Source organism: Aquarana catesbeiana, linkage group LG11 (assembly GCF_042186555.1).
Source record: "Aquarana catesbeiana isolate 2022-GZ linkage group LG11, ASM4218655v1, whole genome shotgun sequence".
Classification (NCBI taxonomy): domain Eukaryota; kingdom Metazoa; phylum Chordata; class Amphibia; order Anura; family Ranidae; genus Aquarana; species Aquarana catesbeiana.
This window is the reverse complement of record NC_133334.1, coordinates 272,681,334-272,706,585: the sequence shown is the minus strand read 5'-3', so window position 1 is coordinate 272,706,585 and position 25,252 is coordinate 272,681,334. Positions and strand designations below refer to the sequence as shown.

The 25,252-nt window shown below is 44.0% G+C and overlaps 1 protein-coding gene across 2 annotated transcripts in view; it reads right to left on the bottom strand.

Annotated features, from left to right (window-relative positions):
- PHKB (phosphorylase kinase regulatory subunit beta) overlaps positions 1-25,252 on the bottom strand; it is a 313,679-nt gene that overhangs the window by 199,822 nt on the left and 88,605 nt on the right. For both annotated transcript variants that reach the window (XM_073605832.1, XM_073605831.1), the window contains exon 6: positions 22,185-22,265. In XM_073605832.1, coding sequence (XP_073461933.1) covers positions 22,185-22,265 — 81 coding nt within the window. The remainder of the gene's footprint in view (positions 1-22,184; positions 22,266-25,252) is intronic.

The window sequence follows — 25,252 nt, the reverse complement described above, 5'->3', positions numbered from 1 at the left end:
GACATTTTACCAATTGGGTTTACACATACTTAAAGCCCAACTCCAGGCAAAAAAAAAAAAAAAAGTTTTCCCATGCAGTGGGGCTGTGTCTGCACTGCACGGGTCAACTGCTCTTTTTGTCTATGGTGATTGGAGAAACCTTATACTAACCGGATCCTCCACTCCAACTGCAAATGACGCTCCCCCATGAACAGCGATGGACTGTTCCTGACGTCCAGAGCAGGTGATGATTTCAGCAATAGTCCACCGCACAAGACCGGGGGGCAGGAGCCACATGGACCAATTTTGTGCAAGGCAGGAATCGATCGGAAGATTAGGTAAGTATATCTCCCTTCTCCAATCCCCTAGACAAAATGAGCAGTTGACCTGTGCAGTGCGGGAACAGCCTCACTGCATGGATAAAACTTTTATTTTTGCCCGGAGTTGGATTGTAGCCTCCCTGACGGTTTTCCCGAGTGTGGCTCAGGCTTAAATTTCAGCACCATTAGCGGTAACCCCGAGCCACACTCGGGATTACATTGCAGGATAGGATCCTGGTGCGGCGTTACCTTGTCCCCAGGTTCCTGCCATGTCCCCCCCCCCCCCCCCCCCCGGCTGTGTCTGCGGGCTCTGTCCTCCTCCGAAGCCTCTCTGTGCCAGGCTCCGTTCCCTGCGAGCGTCGCAACGCACAGGGGCGGAGCCTGGCGGCAAATTCAAAAAAATGTAAAAATCATAACACATACAGTACTGTAATCTTACAGATTACAGTACTGTATGAAATTATTTCACATCCCTTTTGACCTCAGTGCTTTGTCCAATGCCCTGCATGCAGTTTTATATATATACTGTTCTTTCTGCCTGGAAACTTGAGATTGCTCATAGCAACCAAAAAATGTCCCTTTACGTCAAAAGTGGCTTTAGACCAGCTAGAAAGCGGCGATAGTAAATTAGTACACTTGCAGAATTGAGCGATAGTGAATCGTGGGGAAATTTATTTTATTATTATTTTTTGTAATTATTTATATTTATTTATTATATTATAATTTATGTTTTTGTGTTTCAAACTCCATCATACCCGGGATATCTACTAGACTCTTGGTGGACAGATTTAAGTGTGTTATTGTTAAGAATTACAGGCCTACAATATAAAACGCCAAATTTCCATGCAAAATAATTGTACCGCTTTCAGCACCTAAAATGCAAAATAATCATACCGCCAGGGAGGCCTAAAACAAATACAATGAAAAATATGAAGATGTAAAAATCGAACTAATGAAGCAAAGTAGAAAGAAAAAAAAAAAGTAAAATACAAAAACTGCAGCTACGAGGGATGCCAACGGGGTGTCGATATCATTAATGCAGACATATGGCCCTTGTTGCTTCACCACATTTGCAGGAAATATTGGAACTGTAAAAGAATTAGAGCTTTCATTATGGAGTTATTTGTCACAGTGACGCCGTCTATGCCAAGACTCAGCAACAAAACTTTAACATAAAGCCACAGCGATTCAGGATCACTGGGCTGGAGATAAAGAAAGTGCCGGGAGAGGATAAGAACATGAATACAATTAAATCCATTACAGAGAGAAAATAATGTGAAAGGGATTGGAGGAGTATAAACTGCAGCAGGACTGGGTAATCAGAGTCCAGACATAAGGGAAGCCATGATGAAAGGATGAGAAAGATAGGAGGAGAGCAATTTCACTCTCAAGATTTAAAACATCAGAGCTTCATAATGCTCCGAAAATGTGGAAAGATCAAAAGGAAAAAAAAAACAAAAAACAGCGTCACCACAAAAAGGCCGGGCGAGCGAGCGACAGTTCAGTTGTGGCAGGACTACAGGTCCCAGCATATCACGCTGTAAGAAACCCGGCAAGCTGCGCTATTAATAGTAGCTTATCATAAAGCTTAATGTATAACACGCCTTTTCAGCCTGAAAATCGGGTGCAAATAGCGTGTGCGTGTTATACGCCAATACTTCAATTTTAGCTGCCTTGGAGGTGACAGGGAGGGGGGCGGGACAAGCGCCGTCATATTATATACAGTGAAAATCTCTGGTTTACTTGGTGTCCTCTGTAATAGGAAGTCCCGTCTCCTGGGCTGCCATTGGACCACTGTTCTGTCTATCATAGGAGATTCTCACTGTATGTAATCTGTCGGGGCTTGCCCCCCCCCTCTAGGCTGCAGATGGGCATCGATCAGGCTGCATTGCTGGCAATGGCGAGGCTGCTGCATTGATGGCAATGGTGAGGCCGCTGCATTGATGGCAATGGTGAGACCGCTGCATTGATGGCAATGGGGAGGCTGCTGCATTGGTGGCAATGGGGAGGCTGCTGCATTGGTGGCAATGGGGAGGCTGCTGCATTGATGGCAATGGTGATGCTGCTGCATTGATGGCAATGGTGACGCTGCTGCATTGATGGCAATGGTGAGGCTGCTGCATTGATGGCAATGGTGACGCTGCTGCATTGATGGCAATGGTGAGGCTGCTGCATTGATGGCAATGGTGAGGCTGCTGCATTGGTGGCAATGGGGAGGTTGCTGCATTGATGGCAATGGGGAGGCTGCTGCATTGATGGCAATGGGGAGGCTGCAGAGGACATTGATCAGGCTGCATTGAGGGCACTTGCGAGGCTGCAGATGAGCAATGACCCTTATTTTGCTTCAAATTTCCTTATTTAAAATTTACGTTTTTTTTCCTGAAACTTCCCTCTTAAAATGAATGTGCGTGTTATACGCCGATAAATAAGGTATATTCAGGAATACATTTGTAAGGAAATATCTCAATCTTTTGACCTTGACATTTGCCAGTGAAAGATCTAGAAAATAGCATGCAGACAGTAAAGCCAGAGCGATGGTTGAACTCTGCAATTTGGTGACTCAAGAAGTATCGCTAATATTAGCATGGCAGCCAAACACCTAGCATACTTAAAGTGAAAAATTTTATCCATAAGAACTTGATAAAAAAAAAAAAAAAAAAAGTTACATTCCAAGATAATAATTATGCTACCAACATTAGTGTGTGATGTAAAATTGCCTCCAGCATTGCTCCTGTTTCTTCCTACCAGAGGCTGCCATTTTGGTGAAGCCCAGAGCCCCTTTAGCAGCAGTAAATATTTAGGCAGTCAGAAGATCAGCCTCTAGTGGCTCTGATTTTCGGCACAATGCCAAAAACGGAAAGCAACTGAGCATGTGCAGAGCAGGGTGAGACAGGGTATTACTGGCTATTAAACAGTATAGGCCGTTCTTAGTGTTTTACATAGCTACAGTGGCTATAGAAAAGAATAACCCCCTTTAAAATAATCACATTTTGACAACAATTAGAATTGATCAAATCTACAGTGTAAAATAACAAAACCAAAAAAAATAAATAAATTAAATAATAAAAAAAAAAAAAAAAAAAAAGACGACAGCGCTCCTGCCTCCCTTATACACTTATACAGGTGGACACATGATGCTTTGGGGCTGTTTCTCTGATAAAGGTACAGACCGACTTTGATGGTCCAATGGATGGAGTCATGTAATGTAAAAGCTTGGATGAGAACCTTCTTCCCTCAGACAGAACAGTGAAGATGGGTCATGGATGGGTCTTCCAGCATGACAACGACCCAAAACACACGGCCAAGGCAACAAAGGAGTGGCTCAAGAAGAAGCACATGAAGGTCATGGAGTGGCCTAGCCAGTCTCCAGACCTTAATCCTATAGAAAATTTATGGAGGGAGCTGAAACTTCGAGTTGCCAAGCAACAGCCAAGAAACCTTAAAGACGAACTGCAGTCTGCTCACATAATTTGTAATAAAAACATCTTTTGCCATTCTGAAGCTTCCCTCCAACCACTTTGCATATTATTTTATATCTACCGCGATTCTGAACTTGCCAAATATGCTGCAGAATTCTCCCTCCACTGAGTCTGGCTGCAGCCATTTTAACTGTGGGCAGCTGAAGCTGCTGCCTGTTCCACTTCCTGGATTTACACAGACACACAGAGGCAAACCTCCAGCTCTCATTGGCCCTCTTATGACTCATCCCCCCTCCCTTCCTGGCAAACTCTCAGGAGAGTAAGATAGCTGTGCCAGATGTCATATATCGTGTACACATATAAAAACGGCGATCGCCCCACACATGTGAGATATATCACTGTGAATGTCAGAGCAAGAGCAATGATTCTGGCACCAGACCTAATGTGTACCTCTAAACTGCTAACATGGAAAGGCTTTTAAAGTGTCGCCTATGGAGATTTTTTAGGTACCGTCATTTGTAGCCATTCCACGTGTGTGCGCAATTTTAAAGCGTGACATGTTAGGTTACCCATTTATCTAAAGTAACATCATCCTTTACCAAACAATTGAATATTGAAAGGGCTCAAAAAACTGCTGCGCAATTACTAGAGCTACAGGATTCTGGATAAAATGAGAATCAATATTTTTTTGCTTAGAATAAAGATCACAATTCTTGCGGCGTAACATCTTTTCCATTACACAAAAAAATTGGGCTAACTTTACTGTTTATTTTTTTTATTCATTGAAATGCATTTTTTCCCAAAAAAATGTGTTTGAAAGACCACTGAACAAATACAGTACGATATAAAATATTGCAACGACTGCCATTTTATTCTCTAGGGTCTCTGCTAGAAAAAAAAAAAAAAAGATATATAATGTTTGAGGGTTCTTGGTAATTTTCTAGCAAAAAAAAATACTGATTTTACCTTGTAAGCAACAAGTGTCAAAAAAGGTTTAGTCTAATTGGTTAAACTGACCTCGTTTACAGACCAAAGTTCTTCCCTTTGATGTCTAAAAGAACTAAAAGATATTTGGTATCTCTTCTCTCTTTCAGCGCTGAGGAAGGTTGATAAACATTTTTTGGCTTTTTAAAAAAAATTTTTGACAGCTCGGCTCTGCACTGTTTACATAGAATTGCGGAAATGGCCGATTAGGATCGGGAGGGGGGTTGAACCGAAATCGCTAATTTTTAACGATTAATCGTGCAGCTCTAGCAATTTCTGTGACATAGAAATTGCAACACCCAACCATTTTATTCTCCAGGGCTTCTGCTTAAAACAAAATATATATATATATATATATATATATATATATATATATATATATATATATATATATATATATATATATATATTTCTTTCAAAGGAACATTTGTTTAATTTTCTAATAGTTAATGGGGTGAAATGGATGATCATTTTCAACCGTAGCAACCAAAAAATGAAAGGAGCAGGATAGAAAGTTCAAAGCGATTTTAGGAAGTTTTATTCATTCTAAAATCGAATGTTAAAAGCAAATTGAATTTGAAAGTACACTTGAACGGCGTTTGACGCAATATGAACATCTAACAGTGTATGGCCGGCTTATGGCAGAATGCGCATAAATCAGGGGTGTCCAAACTTTTTTCAAAGAGGGCCAGATTTGATGAAGTGAACATGCGTGAGGGCCGACCATTTTGCCTGACATTCTTTGAAACATTAAAATTAAATGCAAATGAACTAATACACGGCTCAACAAGAAGTCTCTTGACTTTGTGGCTGTGTGTGGTGAAGAGTCTAAGGATGAGCTTGAGCGTGTTATTTGGATATACCGTATTTATCGGCGTATAACGCGCACCTTCACTTTAAGAGGGACGTTTCAGGAAAAAAACTTGAATGTTAAATAAAGAACTGTGAAGCAAAATAAGGGTCAGTACCCATCAATGCAGCCTTATCAGTGCCCATCTGCAGCCTCACCATTGCCATGAATATGACCTCACCATTGCCACAAACGCGGCCTCACCTTTGCCACGAACGCGGCCTCACCTTTGCCACGAACGCGGCCTCACCTTTGCCACAAACGCGGCCTCACCTTTGCCACGAACGCGGCCTCACCTTTGCCACGAACGCGGCCTCACCTTTGCCACGAACGCGGCCTCACCTTTGCCACGAACGCGGCCTCACCTTTGCCACGAACGCGGCCTCACCTTTGCCACGAATGCGGCCTCACCATTGCCACGAACGCGGCCTCACCATTGCCACGAACGCGGCCTCACCTTTGCCACGGACACAACCTCAACACTGCCACGAATGCGGCCTCACCATTGGCATGAATGCGGCCTCACCACTGCCACGAATGCGGCCGCACCATTGCCACGAATGCGGCCGCACCATTGCCACGAATGCGGCCTCAACACTGCCATGAATGCGGCCTCAACACTGCCACGAATGCGGCCTCAACACTGCCACGAATGCGGCCTCAACACTTCCATGAATGTGGCCTCACCATTGCCATGAATGCGGTCTCACCATTGCCATGAATGCGGCCTCACCATTGCCCTGAATGCGGTCTCACCATTGCCCTGAATGTGGCCTCACCATTGCCATGAATGCGGCCTCACCATTGCCATGAATGCGGCCTCACCATTGCCATGAATGCAGCCTCACTATTGCCATCAGTGCAGCCTGATCAATGCCCACCTTGGAGGGGACAGGGAGGGGGGCAGGACGAGCGCCATCAGAATAAATACAGGAGAATCTCTTGTTTACTCGGCGACATCTTTAATACAAAGTCCCGCCTCTTATGATAGACAGTCGTCCAATGCCAGCCCAGGAGACGGGACTTCCTATTACAGACACCACCGAGTGAACAGGAGATTCTCCTATATGTAATCTGCCGGCACTCATCCTGCCCCCTCCCTGTCCCCTCCGAGGCTGCCAGAACGATAAATACAGTATATATCTTTTGTAGCCCCCTCAAAGAATCATATCCAAATTACCAGTGGGGCCGCATTAAACCGGAAAGCTGGGCTGCAATTGGCCAGCGGGCCAGGACTTTGGACATGCCTGGCATAAATGGAACAACAAGAAAACATATCAAAGGAAGGAAGTCATGGATGGCGCTTGTATTTCCTTGAAAGCCGGCGGACAACAGTCAGCATTACAGCCAACAGCTCACCTAATCATAACCCAACCCGGGTTAAGGTTCTCAAAAGTGAATTTAAGCACACTGTAAATATTGAATAATTTATTAATTCCACTAAAGAGCGCTTTCTGCTCAATAAATGCAGAGGAAGAGGGCTTTACATTGAGGACGGCACACGCACAAAAATCCATAACGCTATTAAAATAACACGGGGCTCTCCAGGGCAAACTCTATACGCGTAAATTCTGTTTATAAGTCTGAGGCGCGTTTCGTTTCCTGAGCAAACACGCTCTACATAATCAGCTCGCTCCTTAGCGAGTCCTGCGGTCGGAATACGGATTTGGGAACAAGGCGGCGAGGCAGTTGCTGGTGAATGATAAGGTGAAAAAAGCTAGACCAATCTCCCGGTAATAGACTGTCTGTCGGCTGCCAGCGAGGAAATGCATTTCTTAAAAGCATAAGATCGGAAAACCTAGGCTGAAAATGAAATTGTAATCGCTGCTCAATAAAGGCGAAAAAACAAATAGGATTTTTTTTTTTTTTTTTTCTTTTGACCTGACTTGCATGGCAGTTTTTGGAAGAATGCGGAACGCGGTACAGATAGAACTACGCCGGGGCAACTTAGGGGAAGAAAAAAATGGCTTAAGACTTGTTTGTGTAATGTCTGATCGAATTTCACAATTTGTGCCTCGCAAACGCGACCATTCAATTTAAATCACTGCTAAAGTGACAAAGCAGGCAGCAAGCCAACGTTAGCCAGGAATCATTGGCATGGTTAGAAATGTAGAAACACCACTTGTTATACTGTATCTTTACTTCTATATTATTCACAGCAGCAAGATTTCATAGAGCTCCTCACATGGGCGGTGGGTGGCTCAGCTTCCTGAAGCTTGTCCTCCAAAGCTTCCTCCTGCTTCACTTAAGATTCAAAACTGCAAAGCTAAACGTTAAAGTGATTGCTGGCTGTAAGGACCTTCTTATGCCGCGTACACACGGTCGGACTTTTCGTCTACAAAAGTCCGACGGACTAAAGCCGGCTGACAATACGATCGTGTGTGGGCTTCCCCGGACTTTCAGCGGACTTTTCCAGCCGCAAATCTGACGGACTTTAGATTTGAAACATGCTTCAAATCTTTACGTCGTAACTACGCCGGACCCAGAAATCTGCTCGTCTGTATGCTAGTCCGACGGGCAAAAACCCACGCTAGGGCAGCTATTGGCTACTGGCTATCAACTTCCTTATTTTAGTCCGGTGTACGTCATCACGTACGAATCCGTCGGACTTGTGTGTGATCGTATGTAGGCAAGTCCGTTCGTTAGAAAGTCTGCCGCAAGTCCGTCGAAAGTCTGTCGGACGGGCTGTCGGACTTTTGTAGCCGAAAAGTCCTCCATGTGCTCCTTACTGTGAAGGCCAGTTATGGATGTGGGCGGTGACCAGTGTCTTGTTACCGTTTGTATATTTGGGTCGGGGACACACTGGACGCCTTTGCTGCTCTTGCTGGGTGTCCAGTGTGTGTCCTGTCCCTTTAAGGGGGCTAGGGCGGCCTCCAGGCTCACCTGTCTCACACCTATCCATTCAATGCATGTGCTTCCACTGTGGAGACACTTATAAATTTAGTGTTAGGACTGCAAGTAATACAGGGTGCCTTGACGAGGCCTTGCAGCTTTCACATGCGTTTGCAAATGTGTGCTAACTAAACCCCTGCTTTTAACATACGGTTAGACAGGTAAATTTGGTTGGTCAGCAGACTGGTTGGTGAGTTGAGCTATGGAATTGTCCTTTTCTTGTATGTATATGCCCTCCATGTGCTCCTTACTGTGAAGGCCAGTTATGGGTGTGGGCGGTGACCAGTGTCTTGTTACCGTGTGTACGCGGCATTAGTCCTGTCTGACACCATACATCAGGCTTTAACCAATTCAGCCCCCAAAGGTTTTACCCCTCCTTCCTGACACCACTTGCTATACTGTATCTTTACTTCTATATTATTCACAGCAGCCAGATTTCATAGAGCTCCTCACATGGTCGGTGGGTGGCTGAGCTTCCTGAAGCTTGACCTCCAAAGCTTCCTCCTGCTTCATTTCAGACTCAAAACTGCAAAGCGAAACTTTAAAGTGATTGCTGGCTGTAAGGAACTTCTTAGTCCTGTCTGACACGATGCATCAGGCTTAAACCACTTCAGCCCCCGAAGGTTTTACCCCTCCTTCCTGACCAGGTCATTTTTTGTGATACGGCACTGCATTGCTTTAACTGAAAATTGCGCCGTCGTGCGACGCTGTTTACCAAAATAAAATTGAGGTCCTTTTTTTCCCCACAAACAGAGCTTTCTTTTGGTGGTATTTGATCACCTCTGCGGTTTTTAATTTTTTGCGCTATAAACAAACAAAAAAAAAAAAAGAGCGACAATATTTTTTACTTTCTGCTATAAAACATTCCCAATAAAAAAAAAAAAAAAATCAAATTTCTTCATCAAATTAGGCCAATATGTATTCTGCTACATATTTTTGGTAAAAAACAAAAAACAAAAAACCCAATAAGCGTATATTAATTGGTTTACGCGAAAGTTTTTGTGTCTTTAATTTATGGGATATTTTTATGGCATTTTTATTTTTACTAGTAATGGCGGCAATCAGCAATTTTTGGTGAGATTTCAACATTACGGCGGACAAATTGGACACCAAGTGACACTTTTTGGGGACCAGCGACACCAATACAGTGATCAGTGCTAAAAATATGCACTGTGACTGTACTAGTGACACGGGCAGGGAAGGGGATAAAACATCAGGGGCGATCAAAGGGTTAAGTGTGTGCCTGGGAGGTGCTTTCTTACTGTGTGGGGGGAGGGATACATTGGAGGAAAAGAGAGATCATGTTTCAGCTTAGCTGAAACTTAAGATCTCTCTTCTGCTCCCTGACAGATCAGCGGTTTGCCTTTACATAGGCACACCGCAGCGCCATCTCTCCACAGAACGAATGGAGGGTCGCGGCGGCCATTGTAGCTGGCAGACCCGCTGATTTGCTCTTCTGCCCCCTACACCCACGTGCACAAAATTACGTACAGCTACCTGATTTTGCGCAGCCAGGCCGCCTTCCCGCAGTATATACAATGCTGTGAAAAAGTATTTGCCCCTGTTGTAATATGTTGGTAGATTTACGTGGGATTTTATATTATTATTATATATATATATGTACACATACAGTACAAGAACGACCAGGCCAGATTTCAGTTGACAATGGTTGAGTTGTCAACTGAAGCCAACTCAATTTTAACATATCAAAGGGGACTTGTTGATGTTAATATGCAAGAATACAGATTAGGGATATAGGCATTCCCGGAAAAGTCCATTCTACACATCAAAAGGGTGTTAAGGTGGTATCTGTTAATCTAATTACACATATCAAAGGGGACAGATAGTGACTCTGGGCTATGTTAATGTTAATACGCAAGAATGCAAATTAGGGCAGTTTATGACTGCAGCTGAATATAACCTTGTGTTCAGTCTATTCACTGTCTGTCTGTGATTATGAAGGCGCAGGTCTAGGAAACATGGGACTCTGAAGGCTAGTATTTGTCTACTCTGTTGGATTTTGTCATCTGTTGCAAGACTTTGTTCTGTGTTGGAAGTCAATAAAGTGCATCTCTCTGGAAGAATTGGGTTGCTCCGGAAGATTACCGAATTATCTACCCACTATACTATATATCACTACAGCCCCTTTCTGATTTTTTTTTTTTTTGCATATTTGTCACACTTAAATGCCTCAGATCATCAAACTAATTTTATTATTACACAAAGATAACCCGAGTAAATACAAAATGCAGTTTTTAAATGATGGTTTCATTTATTAGGGCAAAAAAGCTGTCCAAACCTGCCTGACTTTATGTAAAAAAGTAATTGCCCCCTAAATGTAATAACTGGTTGTGCCACCCTTGGCGGCAACAATTGCAATCAAGCGTTTCCGATAACTGGCAATGAGTCTTTCACATCGCTGTGGAGCAATTTTGGCCCACTCTTCTTTGCAGAATTGTTTTAATTCAGCCACATTGGAGGGTTTTCCAGCATGAACGGCCTGTGTAAGGTCATGATACAGCATCTCAATAGGATTTAAGTCTGGGCTTTGACTAGGCCACTCCAAAACCTAAATTTTGCTTTGTTTGAACCATTTGGAGGTGGACTTGCTGTTGTGTTTCAGATTATTGTCCTGCTGCGTAACGCAAGTGCACTTGAGCTTGAGGTCACAAACTGATGGCCGGACATTCTCCTTCAGGATTTTCTGGTAGAGCTCTCAGAATTCATGGTTCCATCAATTATGGTAAGTCGTCCAGGTCCTGAAGCTGCAAAGCGGCCCCAGACCATCACAGTACCACCACCATGTCTGACTGTTGGTATGATGTTCTTGTTATGAAATGCTGTATTAGTTTTATGTCAGATGTAACGGGTAAAAAGTTACATTTTGTCTCATCAGTCCACAGAATACTTGCCTAAAAGTCTTGGGGATAATCAAGATGTTTTCTGGTAAATGTGAGATGAGCCTTTGTGTTTTTTTTGGTCAGTAGTGGCTTTGGTCTTGGAATGCCATCTTTGCCCAGTCTCTTTCTTTTTGTTGAATCATGAACACTGACCTAACCTGAGGCAAGTGAGGCCTGCAGTTCTTTTTAGATGTTGTTCTGGGTTCTTTTATGACCTCCTGGATGAGTCGTCACGCTCTTGGGAGTAATTTTTGTAGGCCGGCCACACCTGGGAAGGTTCACCACTGTTCCAAATTATCTCCATTTGTGGATAATGGCTCTCCCTGTGGTTCACTGGAGTTCCAAAGCCTTAGAAATGGCTTTGAAAACCCCTCCTAGACCGATACATGTACTTGACTTTGTTTCTAATCTGTTCTTGAACTTTTTTAGATTGTGGCATGATGTGTGGCTTTTTGTGATCTGTTAGCGTGCTTCACTTTGTCAGAAAGCTTCTATTTATGCAATTTCTTGATTCAACATGTCTGGCAGTAATCAGGCCTGGGTGTGGCAAGTGAAATTTAGCTCAGCTTTCCAAAAAAATGTGGTTAATCTCAGTTCATTCCTGATTCAGCACAGGAGGGGGAAATTACTTTTTCACAAAGGGCCGATTTTTTCCCTTAACCACTTCAGCCCCGGAAGAATTTACCCCTTATGAAAAATAAGGAAGGGGCAAATACTTTTTCAAAGCACTGTATGCAATGGGCGGTCCGGAAGCGGTTAAAGGGATTGTAAAGTCTCCAGGTTTTTCACCTTAATGCATTCTATGCATTAAGGTGAAAAACCTTCTGTGCTGCAACTGCCCCTAGAGCCCCCCATTTACTTACCTGAGCCCCATCGTTCCAGAGATGTGCATGAGCCCAGCAACTCCAGCCGCTGTCTCCATGCTCAATAGAAAGATTGATAGCATCAGGAGCCATTGGCTTCCGTTGCTGTCAATCAAATCCAGTGTCACGAGAGCGGTGGGGGGGGGGGGGGGGGGGGCGAGATCAAGTCCTTTCTGTGGCAATGGACGCAGCAGCGGGTCTCATAAGCGTGCCCACACAGGTACCCCCCCCATGAAAAGCGCCTCTCCGTGGGGGAACCGGATGAAAAGGAGCCTGCAGAGCCACCGGGGCACCCCAGAAGAAGAGGATCGGAGCTGCTCTGTGCAAAACCTTTACAATCACTTTAAGGCAGGGGTGACCAACTCAGTTTCATTGTGGGTCACATCAGCATTATCTTTGCCCTCGTAAGATGTATCTACTTTCTATCATATTAGGCAATTCCTTCTGTATTCGATTTTTACTGGTTTCTAGTATGAAAAGGAGGGTCGCACACCGCTGGTATCATCCACAAGGAACTTTATTGAAGACCACTCAGACAGATCATGGTTCTCCCGTGGTGTTCTTTCTGAGCAGTCTCCAATAAAGTTCCTTGTGGACGATACTAGCCATGTGGAGCAAGTGCTTTTTCTGCATTCAGCAGAGACCTGGGGAGACAGAGACAAGGGGGGTGCTGCGGCTGCAGAGAGAGGCCCAGAATCTGCAAAAGGAGCTCTCTCCTCCTCTCTGCTGCCGACTGCTGAGACAAGACGATGGTGGAGACGAGGGGGGTTCCTTAGCTGCAGGAGAAGTGCGAGGGCCACATGAAATGGCGTGGAGGGCCAAATTTGGCCCGGGGACCTTGTGCTTGACACATCTGCTTTAAAGTGGTTCTAAACCTTAGTTTAAAAAAAAAAAAAAAAAATTAAAATAAAAAAAATGTTATGCTTACCTGCGCAGTGTAATGGTTTTGCACAGAGCAGCCCCAGTCCTCTTCTGTGGTCCCCCACCCAGGACTCTCCTCTTTGGAGGGTGCCCCCATGGAAAGCCGCTTTCCATGGGGGCACCCGTGTGTGCTTGCTCCCGAGTCCCGCTGCTGAATCCAATGACACAGAGAGCGGGACTCAGCCCCGACCCCCGCAGCAGCATTTGATTGACAGCATTTGATTGACAGCCTAAGGCTCCCACTGCTATGAAGATGCCCAATGAGGAGGGAGACAGCGGCGGGAGCCGCTGGTGTCCTGCACATCGCTGGATCGGATTCAGGTAAGTATCCGCAGCAAAGAAGGTTTTTCACCTTAATGCAAAAAATGCATTAAGATTAAAAAAGAAAAAAACCTTCTGACTTTACAACCCCTTTAAGGGGAAGTTCCCAGGTTTCAGGGAAGAAGAAAGATTAATGTGGAAGTAAAGGCAAAACCTAACTCTAAACCTTTTCCCACCACATTCTAAGCCCAATCTATTTCTGTAAAGAAAAGATCGCTATTACTTACTCTATTTTAAAGAGGCTCTGGTCTGGTATCCAGCGGCACCCTTTATGTTCAGGAGAAAGCCGACAACGTCAGGGCTTCTGTTTTTGGCTGCCTCTCCTACACACTGAAGCCGCCGCTGACAGCTCAGCATTGGAGCGGGCAGAAGTGGCAGCTAAATAAGCAAGTATAGCGATATTCTCTTTACAGGACTGGATAGATTAGGCTTAGAATGTGGGTGGGTGTGGGTTTACAGTTAGTTAGGTTTTGCCTTTACTTTCACTTTAACTCTAGAATGCTTTCTGGATTCATCTCATGCCTTCATCTTAACCACTTGCCTACCGGGGCACTTTCACCCCCTTCCTGCCCAGGCCAATTTTCAGCGCTGTCGCATTTTGAATGACAATTGCGCGGTCATGCAACACTGTACCCAAATAAAACATTTGTTATCATTGTTTCCCCACAAATAGAGCTTTCTTTTGTTGGTATTGGATCACCTCTGCGTTTTTTATTTCTTGCGCTATAAACAAAAGAAGACCGACAAGTTTGAAAAAAAAAAAAAAAAAAACACAATATTTTTTACATTTTGCTATAATAAATATCCCAATTTTTTTTTTAAAAAGAACAAATTTTTTCCTCAGTTTAGGCCGATATGTATTCTTCTACATATTTTTGGTAAAAAAAAAAAAAAAAAAAAAAAAAAAAAATCGCAATATGCGTATATTGATTGGTTTGCGCAAAAGTTATAGTGTCTACAAATTAGGGGATAGATTTATGGCATTTTTATTATTATTTTTTTTTAACTAGTAATGGCGGCGATCTGCGATTTTTATCGTGACTGTGACATTGTGGTGGACACATCGGACACTTCTGACACTAATTTTGGGACCATTCACATAGCGATCAGTGCTATAAAAATGCACCGATTAATGTATAAACGTCACTGGCAGGGAAGGGGTTAACACTAGGGGGCGATCAAGGGGTTAAATGCGTTACCTAAGTGCAGCAGGCACTTACACAGAGGAGGCACGCCATACACCGGACCCGGACACCTATAGGACACATCCATCCAGGGACGCTCGGATATTTTCCCGCCCGTTATCTAGCCCTAACTTTAGGCTCTAACGACAGTCCGTCCTGGGTATCCAGGATGCATATTTACTGATGCTGGAATTGTTGCGCACTCAAAATTCTTCCATCATCATGGTCTGGCGCCTAGTGAATATTTTGTTTGATTGAATCGCCTTCGGCACTCTTTATACATGGAATCATTCCATTTGAATTAAAAAAACATATGTAAATATGCCCAACTCTCCTCCCCTGATGAAGGTATCAGAATACTGGAAACGCGTCGGGTATCAGGGACCCGGACACCTACAGGACACGTCCATCCAGGGACGCTCGGATATTTTCCCGCCCCTTAATTTGGCCCTTACTTCAGGCTCTAACGACAGTCCATCCCGGGTATCCAGGATGCATATTTACTGATGCTGGAATTGTTGCGCACTCAAAATTCTTCCATCATCATGGTCTGGCGCCTAGTGAATATTTTGTTTGATTGAATCGCCTTTGGCAGTCTTTATACATGGAATCATTCCATTTGAATTAAAAAACATATGTAAAGATACCCAACTCTCATCCCCTGATGAAGGTATCAGAATACTGGCAACGCGTCGGGTATCAGGGTACACCACCCCTTGGAGAGTACATATGTTGATCTATGTTATGTGTAGACAGTACATGTCTTTTTATTCTATATGATTAAAAGATACTTCTTTTCATAGAGTTGGTGGTCTGTTAAAGTCCCATTCAGGGGGTATTTTTTTCTTGTTCCATCGCACCAGGGATGGGACCACCATACTCTACATTTGTCATGGTGGAGGCCTCTTTTTCTTCTTAATGCGGGGGGGTACTCACAAGGGGAGGAGACCGATCAGTGTTCCTCTGTACTGGGAACACATGTTCTGTCTCCTCTCCCCTGACAGGACGTGGATCTGTGCGTTTACACACACACAGATCCACGTCCCGGCTCTGTTACCGGCAATCGCAGCCGCCGGGCACGTGCACTGGCTCCCGAGTGACGTGGCGGTCACGTGTAAGCCCCCTAGACGGACGGGAAGCCCAGGACGTCACATGACGCCCGCCCAGGATGAGAGATACCTCCTGCGGACATCATTTGACAATAGCCGGGATGTGAAAGGGTGCAGTGGATGGGTGCATTTCAGGCTGCAGATGGGCACAGAGGCTGCAAAGAGGCATCAGGCTGCATTGGATGGGTGCAGATCAGGCTGCAGATGGGCACAGAGGCTGCAGATGGGCACTAATCAGGCTGCATTGATTGGCACTGACCATTATTTTGCTTCAAAGTGGTTTATTTGAAAAAAAAAAAATTTTTTTTTCCCTTTAACTTACGCCGGCGCGTGTTATACGCCGATAAATACGGTAATTTTCTAAAAGATTTTAGAAGTCACTGAAAAGGTAACTAGAGAACTGGGACACAGTGCAAAGATTCACTTAAATACATTAAAAGATGACAGTGTAATTAATAACCTTCAAGCCAACATCTCAGCTACAATGCGGACAGTTAGCGCGAGCGGAGCCGCCATTGTTCAGTCTGGCTTAGAGCTGCTCAGCGTTTATTCCCGATACATTAAAGAACGCTCCGTGTGGCCTAAAGCCGCCGGCAACAAACAACATATGTCCTAATCTACAAGCATTACCGGGTTTCTGAAAATTTTCTTCACAAATCAGTAGGATTTCTCTCGGCTTGGAAATAAAAATTAATTACCAGCTCTAATCTCTGTATTCTGTATCACCATGGAGACACATTAGAATCCTTTATGTGCGGGTGATGCCGCAAACTTATAACAAACTTGGAAAACAAAAAGACACATCAAACTCCTATTTAGTGTTACTGTAGAGACCAAGACTGAAATTATACGGCGCAAGAAAGAAAGAAAAAAAAAAAGAAGAAGCCAGGAACAGCTTCCATGTAAAATTGATATTACAAGACAAAGCTTCCTGCCGTCACCGGGGACAAGCACGTTTTGTAAGATAATTGCCCAGCCAAAACGACTCCTGAGATAAATTAGTAAAACTATAAAAGGGGACTTGAATAATTTAATTCATAAATACAATAAAAAGTCCTTGCATGGGAATTTTAAAGGGAACGTATATTGTTTTTTATTGTAGCTTTTATTGAAGTAGACTATGGCCACCTATTAAAAAAAAATGGTGAATCTATATATTTATAGTTTTCACTTAGTCCCCCTAACACAGACCTTCTGATTCCGCAAGTGAAGCCCACCTTATGCAGCATCTTGTGAAGCCATTTGCCATGTGCTCTGTTTAATGCAAGATGACACGTTGCACCCAGACAAATCTCGCTCTAGAGGCGAAACATGTTGGGTTGAAAGACTTTTGATTTTCTTTTCCTGTTCTTCACTTCCTATGGTGGCACACCGAGAAGAGGAGGAGCCAGGTGCACCGCTGACGGACCCGAGAAAGAGGAGGAGCCAGGTGCACCGCTGACGGACCCGAAAAGAGGAGGAGACAGGAGCACCACTGACAGACATGAGAAGAAGAGGAGCCAGGTGCACCGCTGACGGACCCGAGAAAGAGGAGGAGCCAGGTGCACCGCTGACGGACCCAAAAAGAGGAGGAGCCAGGTGCACCGCTGACGGACCCGAGAAAGAGGAGGAGCCAGGTGCACCGCTGACGGACCCGAGAAAGAGGAGGAGCCAGGAGCACCGCTGACTGACCAGAGAAAGCGGAGGAGCCAGGTGCACCACTGATTGACCTGAGAAGAGGAGCCAGGTGCACCGCTGACGGACCCAAGAAGAGGAGGAGCCAGATGCACGATAGGCGGCAATGATGGGCGGCACTGACAGGTATCACTGATGGGCACTGATTGGTACAGATTGGCAGCACTGATGGGTATAGATTGGCAGCACTGATATTCAGGACACCGATGATCAGTGCCCTGATTATTAGTGTAGATGTCCCCTATGTGAATTTGCCTGTTATCTGCTCTCCTCACACACTGTCAGTGTGAGGAGGGAAATAGCAATAACCGATAGATCCTGTTTACATGGTGGTCAGCTGTAATTGGACACAGCCGCTGATTGGCTCTTTACCCTAATCTGTGATCAGCTGTGCCTGTTCTGTGAAATGGCTTTGCACATAAAAGCCATGATCCTCTTCTTCTGGGGTCCCCTTCTGGCAATCCTGACCCCCCCCTCCCTTGCAGAGTGCCCCCATAGCAAGCCGCTTGCTATAGGGGCGATTGTGCATGCTCCATTTACACACAAAGTGTGGCCTGACCCCCCCCCCCCCACTCCCTCCACCCACTGCTGTGTCTGAGCCAATGAGGACGGAGAAAGCAGAAAAAGCCTCTGCTCTTGTGCACAGCGCTGGATCAAGATAGGGTTAAGGTAAGTAATTAGTGGAGGCCGAAAGGGGAAGCTGATTGCAGAAGGTTTTTTTTCCCTTCAGGTTTACAACTACTTTAATGTCCACAATGTATTATCCTTTTGATGTTGCACAATCTCAGGGCAGAAACTATGGTAACCGCTAACATCAAGAATTAAAAGGATGTGCGACTTCTTTTTTAATAAGAATCTTTGTAGACAATAAGCTCCTTCAGATAGGACAGTTCATAATAAAACACGTCTTCGTCTTTCTTACAGGTCACCTCATCATTCTCTTACTGAATACTTGACTGATTATCACATTTAATCTAAGAATATTTCTTGATCCTTATATACATAGTAATTGTCTGCAACATCTTTTCTTAGAATAGATGTAATGAATGGTGGATTCTTTTCCCATCATTTCTTACTTCGTGTAATCAAAAATGTCCATTGTACTCTGCATAGTGAAAGTAGTCCAAACACTGGACAGTATTATTGCTGAAACCCGGGCACACAATGGATTTAATTGGGAGAGATGTAGGTGTGGCGCTGTTCATATAAAGGTCTATGCCTTGTAGGGTTGCACAGATACTAGTACAGCGGGACCTCGGATTACGAGCATATTCCATTCCAGGAGAATGCTCGTAATCTAAAGTACTCGCATATCAAAGCGAGTTTTCCCATTGAAGTCAATGGAAATGAAAATAATTAGTTTCGCACTAACTTCAATGGGATGCAATACTGCATGCGGGCAGAGGCGGGGGGGGGGGGGGGGGGGGGGGGCGAAAGAGAGCCTCGGAAATGGCCGAAAAGGCCCGAGGACACTTCGGCTGACCTCGGCAAGACTTCCTACCCGAGATTTGCCGAGGTCAGACGTGCTGTACTCGGGCCTTTCCGTGAATTTCCGAACTTGACGTTTGGCTTTGGCACCCCCCCCCACCTCAGGCCAAAAGCGGTACTGCACTACACTTTGGCCTGAATTGTGCTCGTTTTGCGAGACAACACTCGCAAACCGAGTTATGATTTTTTAAAATACAGTGCTCTTATTGCGAAACGCTCGTTAACCACGTTACTCGCAATCTGAGGTTCCACTGTATTGGTGCTGATATCGAATGTTTGCACAAGTATCGGTATTCGTGTAAATGCACCGATACATGAAACCGTCTTTGAGCTGTCAGTGGGGTCTCCCCTGTTGACAGCTGAAGTGTTAAAGAAGACCGGTAATTGGAGCCATCAAAAAAAAAAAAAAAAAATCAGCCGGCAATGTTTATTAACAACATTGCTCAGCCACTGAAACACTAAAATAAAAAGAAACATTGTTTCTTTTTGAATCTTTCTGTTACTTAATCTGCAGATCAAAGGGATGAACAAATGTTCCTCTGTTTAACCCATTATTAACCCTTAATCAACTCCCTATTCTCCTTCATTTAATTATTTTCCTGCTTTTTTTTGTTTGTTTACGTCTATTTTATAAACAATAAACAATTAAAACTTTTTTTTGTTTGCTTTGTTAGCGAATATTTTTACACATATATATTAACATATATCACATTTCACATTGAAAAAGCGCAAAATTAAAAAAAAAAAAAAATCTATTTATTTATTTGTAAATAACTTTTCAATGCTTTGTACCATTGCTGACAGCTAAAGTAAAAACAAAACAGTTGCGGTAGGTATCGGTGAATGGATCGGCGAGAACTAAAAAAAAAAAAGTATTGGTACTTGTACTGGTATCGGTGCATCCCTAATGCCTTGCAATGTAATTTAGAATAAACCTGGATGTACTATAAGGATTGAAGTAGAGCTGGACGATTTTCTCAAAAAAAAAAAAAAAAACTTGATTCACAATTCTAATCGAATTTTTTTTTTTTTGGACACCGCGCCGCTCCTGAGGAGCTGCGGGCAGGAGTTTTTAGGCGAGGCCGCGGCTTCGGCCTAGTCTGCGGCGTCCGGCCTCAGGGACTAGGCCGAAGCCGCGCCCTCGCCTACAGACTCCTGCCCGCAGTTCCTCAGGACCGGCGCGGTGTCCGCGCTGGTCCTGGGGAGCTGCAGGCAGGAGTTTTTAGGCTTCGGCCACGGCCTAGTCCACGGTGTACAGCCTCGCGGACTAGGCCGAAGCCGCGCCCTCGCCTAAAAACTCCTGCACGCAGTTCCTCAGGACTGGCGCGGTGTCCGCGCTGGTCCTGGGGAGCTGCAGGCAGGAGTTTTTAGGCTTCGGCCGCGGCCTAGTCCACGGTGTACAGCCTCGCGGACTAGGCCGAAGCCACGGCCTCACCTAAAAACTACTGCGCGGTGAAGAAAAAAAAAAATCTAAAAAAATGGATTTGCTTAAATTTTGAATCGATTTGACCTCTCAACTCCATTCAAGATTTAAATCGATTTTTTCCCCAGCCCTAGATTGGAGTGATCTAAAGGTGACCAATGTTAACAATTGGCATCATAAATAAAGGATAAATAATATGCAAAGCTAAAAATGATTGGCGAATATGTGAAGTGATGAAGTGTTTGTTTTTCTTGGTTGCTGCGACTTTTAGATAAAACCTTAAAAATGATAGGTGCTTCAAATACATTTGTGTTACAACTCTTGCATTAAATATATAACAATCAGAATAATGCAGTACATATATATAATTGCAGTCTTTTAGACAATATACTAAAATGTTTGTTGCAAAAATATTATTAGATAAAATATATTGGATATGCATTCCTAAATAAAGCGACTGGTGCCTCTTCAAAAAAAAAAAAGTGACTTTTCCTGTGCTCTTCTGTCTATAGTGCTACTTATATGTAGTTGCAGTCTTTCAGACAATACAAAAGTTAGTTGCAAAAAAATAAAATATATTGATCTACATTCCCAAATAAAAAGTGACTGGTGCTCTTCAAAAAAAGTGACTTTTCTCCTGTGCTCTTCCGTCTATAGTGCTGGCGCTCTTTATGGTGCCCCTTTTGGAATTGCACTCACCGAATTTCCTCACCCCACATAGGGGTACTGCCCAAGGGGCGGAGTTACTGAGCGTCTTTGCGTCACAGGGGTGTAAAACTAACTAAAACGAGGTTTGGCTAAACTTCTCCTTTGAGTGGAACTATATAATGTATTCTGGTGTTACACTTCCATAATGCTTAGCCTTAATGCTCTTAACATGAAAAAAATTCACCTAATCCTAGGTGCGCTTTAAAGTTGAACTTCACTCTCCCAATCAACATTGATCATTTTTTAATCCTTATGCTGCTAGCATTAGTAAATCGATAGGAAATTATATCATATTTAATTGTTTTAACCTTTGTTTTTTCTACATTTCTTCAGGTACTTCCTGGTTTCCATGCCTAGGCAAATGATGTCATACATCCCAGGAGTCTTCGGGGGGGGGGGGGGGGGAGGGGCTTTCTCAGCTAAGCACACCCTCCTACCTGCATACCTAAGGGCAGATGGATTCCAGGATCTAAATGCTACATTATGGGTGCTCAACCTGCTGGTGCAGAACTACAATTCCCATCATGCCTCTGCTTTTGGGAGTCAAGCTTGTATCTGTCATCGGTTTGCAATACCTCATGGGACTTATAGTTCCGCAACAGCTAGAGGGCCACAGGTTGAGCACCCATGTGCTACATGAATCATCTGCCCTTACTCAAGATGGCCACTGCCAGAAATGCTAGGGAGTTGTTTTTCAAAGTAATTTCTCAACAAAATAAAGCATGGAGGCATGGGGGAGTTTGCTTTGAATGTTAAAAATTAATTAATGTTTTTGGTTTGTGGTGTTCAGATACAGTGAAGATCAGCTTTAAGGCATGGGGGACCCCATACAGAGAAAGGCATTTATTTTTCAAGGCAAAGGTTGGATTGTTCTACAGTACAAATAAATGTTTAAGTTATAACACAGTCATAGAAACCATTAAAAAATCATAAAGTTCTCAGAATCCAGCAGTCTTTTCTTCTAAACTTTCTCCTCTGCAAGCTCACCACCCGGCTATCTCTTAATTATACATCAGAGCCTTTACACAAATGGCCTGATGCTTATTGACTGCATACAAGAAATATAATTAAGCGGCATAGTGATGCAGGGAAAGAATTAATTAAAAAACTCATTGATCAAGTATAATGGAATTGGTGAAGACTGGGTACCTCGTCTGTATTGTAAATGATCTGCAGTCCGGAGGATATCATTTCCACCAAATATAGCAAGAAGAGAGACACCGCATTTATCTGGAAGAAGAGAAAAAAAAAACAAAGTAAAAAAAGGTCATGGTTAATTAATGATCATGTTTTGTCTGCTGACCTTTACACATCTCCCCAAACGGCGGATGAGCTAGCCATGGCTGCTAACCTGCAATTGTTTTTGAATTCTATTTCCTCAAACATTAAAAGAACAAAATGTTAATGCTTAAAGAGAACCTGTTTGCCACATTTATTCAGGTAAGAACAAGCAGCAACTGTACACCGCTATGAGGTTCTGCAGTGGAATTTGCAATCAGCTTATGTGGTCACTGAATATGGTCCACCTCTTCCTGCCTCTTGTGCCCTAAAACTGGCTCTTGGGTGAGGATAGAGGAGCACCCATTACAAAATTTCATATCACTTGAATCTATTGGAAATGTTTATTGGAGATATTGGATAAACTATAGAGTAAGTCTTCCTTCCAGGGGGGCGAATCCCCAATGAAGGTGCAATGTAGGTGGAACCCGTTATTGTCTTGGGTTGCTACCTTTATGATGGCGACAAAGAGGACACTCAGCAGAAGACTTTTAGGTAGTGTAACATGGGGGACCATTATCTCTCATGGTAGATGCTTTGGTCAGTGATTCAAGCCAGTCAGTAAGTCTTCCCTCCAGGGGGGCGAATGCCCAATGAAGGTGCAATGTAGGTGGATCCCGTTATGGTCTTAGGTTGCTACATCTATGATGGCGACAAAAAAAGGACACTCAGCAGAGGAATTTTAGGTAGGTATAGAGGAGCGCCTGGGATAAACGTTCATACTACTCGAAAGTCTACTGGAAATGTTTATTGAAGATATTGGATACATTATGGATTAAGTTTTCCTTCCAGGGGGGCGAATCCCCAATAAAGGTGCAATGCAGGTGGAACCCGTTATGGTCTTGGGTTGCTACCTTTATGATGGCGACAAAGAGGACACTCAGCAGAAGACTTTTAGGTAGTGTAACATGGGGGACCATTATCTCTCATGGTAGATGCTTTGGTCAGTGATTCAAGCCAGTCAGGAACTATATTTTAGGGCATGGTAGCCCATTTTATGAAAAGGGCAAATAAAAGTCTGTAACATAAAAGGTATCCCACGCAGGGGTTCTTCTCCAGCAAATACACACAACGGAAAATGCTAGCCCACCTGGCTCTCTGTAGCAGTACTTCTGCTCTTTATCCTGGTCACACAGACCACAGGATTCTTCAATGTGGTTGCCTTCAATTTAGCACCCAGCTCCGCTCTGGCCTTAGTCCCCAGGCCGTTTACTTCCTCTTGCAGCCACACACGTTCTGGCTGCCTCCTGCAGCCCCTCTGACTCCTGGAGACCTCCTGTCTCTCTTGGTGTGGAGCAGTCTCCAACTGGGAGCTATGAGGTCTTCCCATACCCTCATTACACCCTGCTGGTCATCTTCAAAATCTGGACACAGGGTTGGAGATCCTGTCCCACCCAAGACACTATGGAATCTCCAAACTACAGAGCCCCATGAACGGAATATCAAAACCTGGAGAAAGCTGCAAAAGTAGTTTTCTCCAGTCCACATCTATGCTCTGCAGTCTTGCACTGAGCAAATGTGCATACCCTGTGTTCCCCAAACTACCAATTTTACAGTGACAGCATCTCCTCTATACCTATTGTAACAGTAGGAGCACCCGGTAAAAAACTTTCACACTTGAGAGTTTATTTAAAATATTAATTAAAGATAAAAGATAAAGCCAACAAGTTTAGGGAGAAATGCCTCCCCCTTCCACAGGGCTGGAATAATGGACATTATTGTAACATTGATAAAACTTAGAATGTGGCTCGTTATAAGCTCAACACAGGTAAAACTTGGACAGACTCAGAGAAAACCGTGACTTCACAGATCTATATTAGAACCAGTACTAAGCTTCCCACATTGCGTAACAACTTGACAGCAGCTGCTAAGCAACAAGGTCATCGTTTTGCAAGTTCAAATCCATTAAAGTTTTAACCTGTGTTGAGCTTATAACCAGCCTCATAATACGTGGTTATAATTATAGCCATTATTTCAGCCCAGAGGAAGGGGAGGCATTTCCCCCGAAACGTGTTGGTTTTATCTGTTATCTTCAATAAATCTTTCAAATAGACTCTTGAATGATATGAACTTGTATACTGGGTGCTCCTCTATACCTAACTAAAAGCTTTCTGCTGAGTGTCTTCTTTGTGGCTATCAGAGAGATAGCAGCCCAAGACCATAACAGGGTCCACCTACTTCGCACTTTCACTTGGTGGGGGGGGGGTGTTGTAGTTCCCACCCCTTTCCCCCCCAGAAGAAAGACCTATTGCACAGTGTATTCACCAATACCAAGCCTTATTTTCATTGGTCCAGCCCCATCACACACACACACACAGCTACCACTTGCCCAGCATTGTGATGATGGTCTTAGAAACCAAAAATATGGTGAAAAGTGTCAAAAGAGGGCAGGCCACAGGCAGTGACCACTAAAGTTGGTCCCGGATGCCCTACAGAACATACAGGGTGCTTTCTAGTGGGCATCACAGCTGACTTTCCGACAACAAAACCCTGGAATTTTGTTTGAAGGTTGTTGGCTCCAACTTGTCTTGCATACACACGGTCACACAAATGTTGGCCAACAATTACGAACGTGGGAACGTGGTGACGTACAAGACATACGGCGAGCCGCAAAAAAAGAAGTTCAATAGCCAGTGCGGCTCCTTCTGCTTGATTCAGAGCATGCGTGAACTTTTGTGCGACGGACTTGTGTACACACGATCGCAAATTCCGACAACAAAGTTTTGTTGGCGGAAAATTTGAGAACCTGCTAGCCAACATTTGTTGGCGGAAAGTCCGCCAACAAATGTTCGATGGACCGTACACACGGTCGGACTTTCCGCCAACAAGCTCACATCCAACATTTCCCGTCGGAAAATCTGACCGTGTGTACGCGGCATAATTCAGTGCTTAGTGTGGCTCTAAGTGTCTTATGGGCGCACACACCACTGCCCCACTGG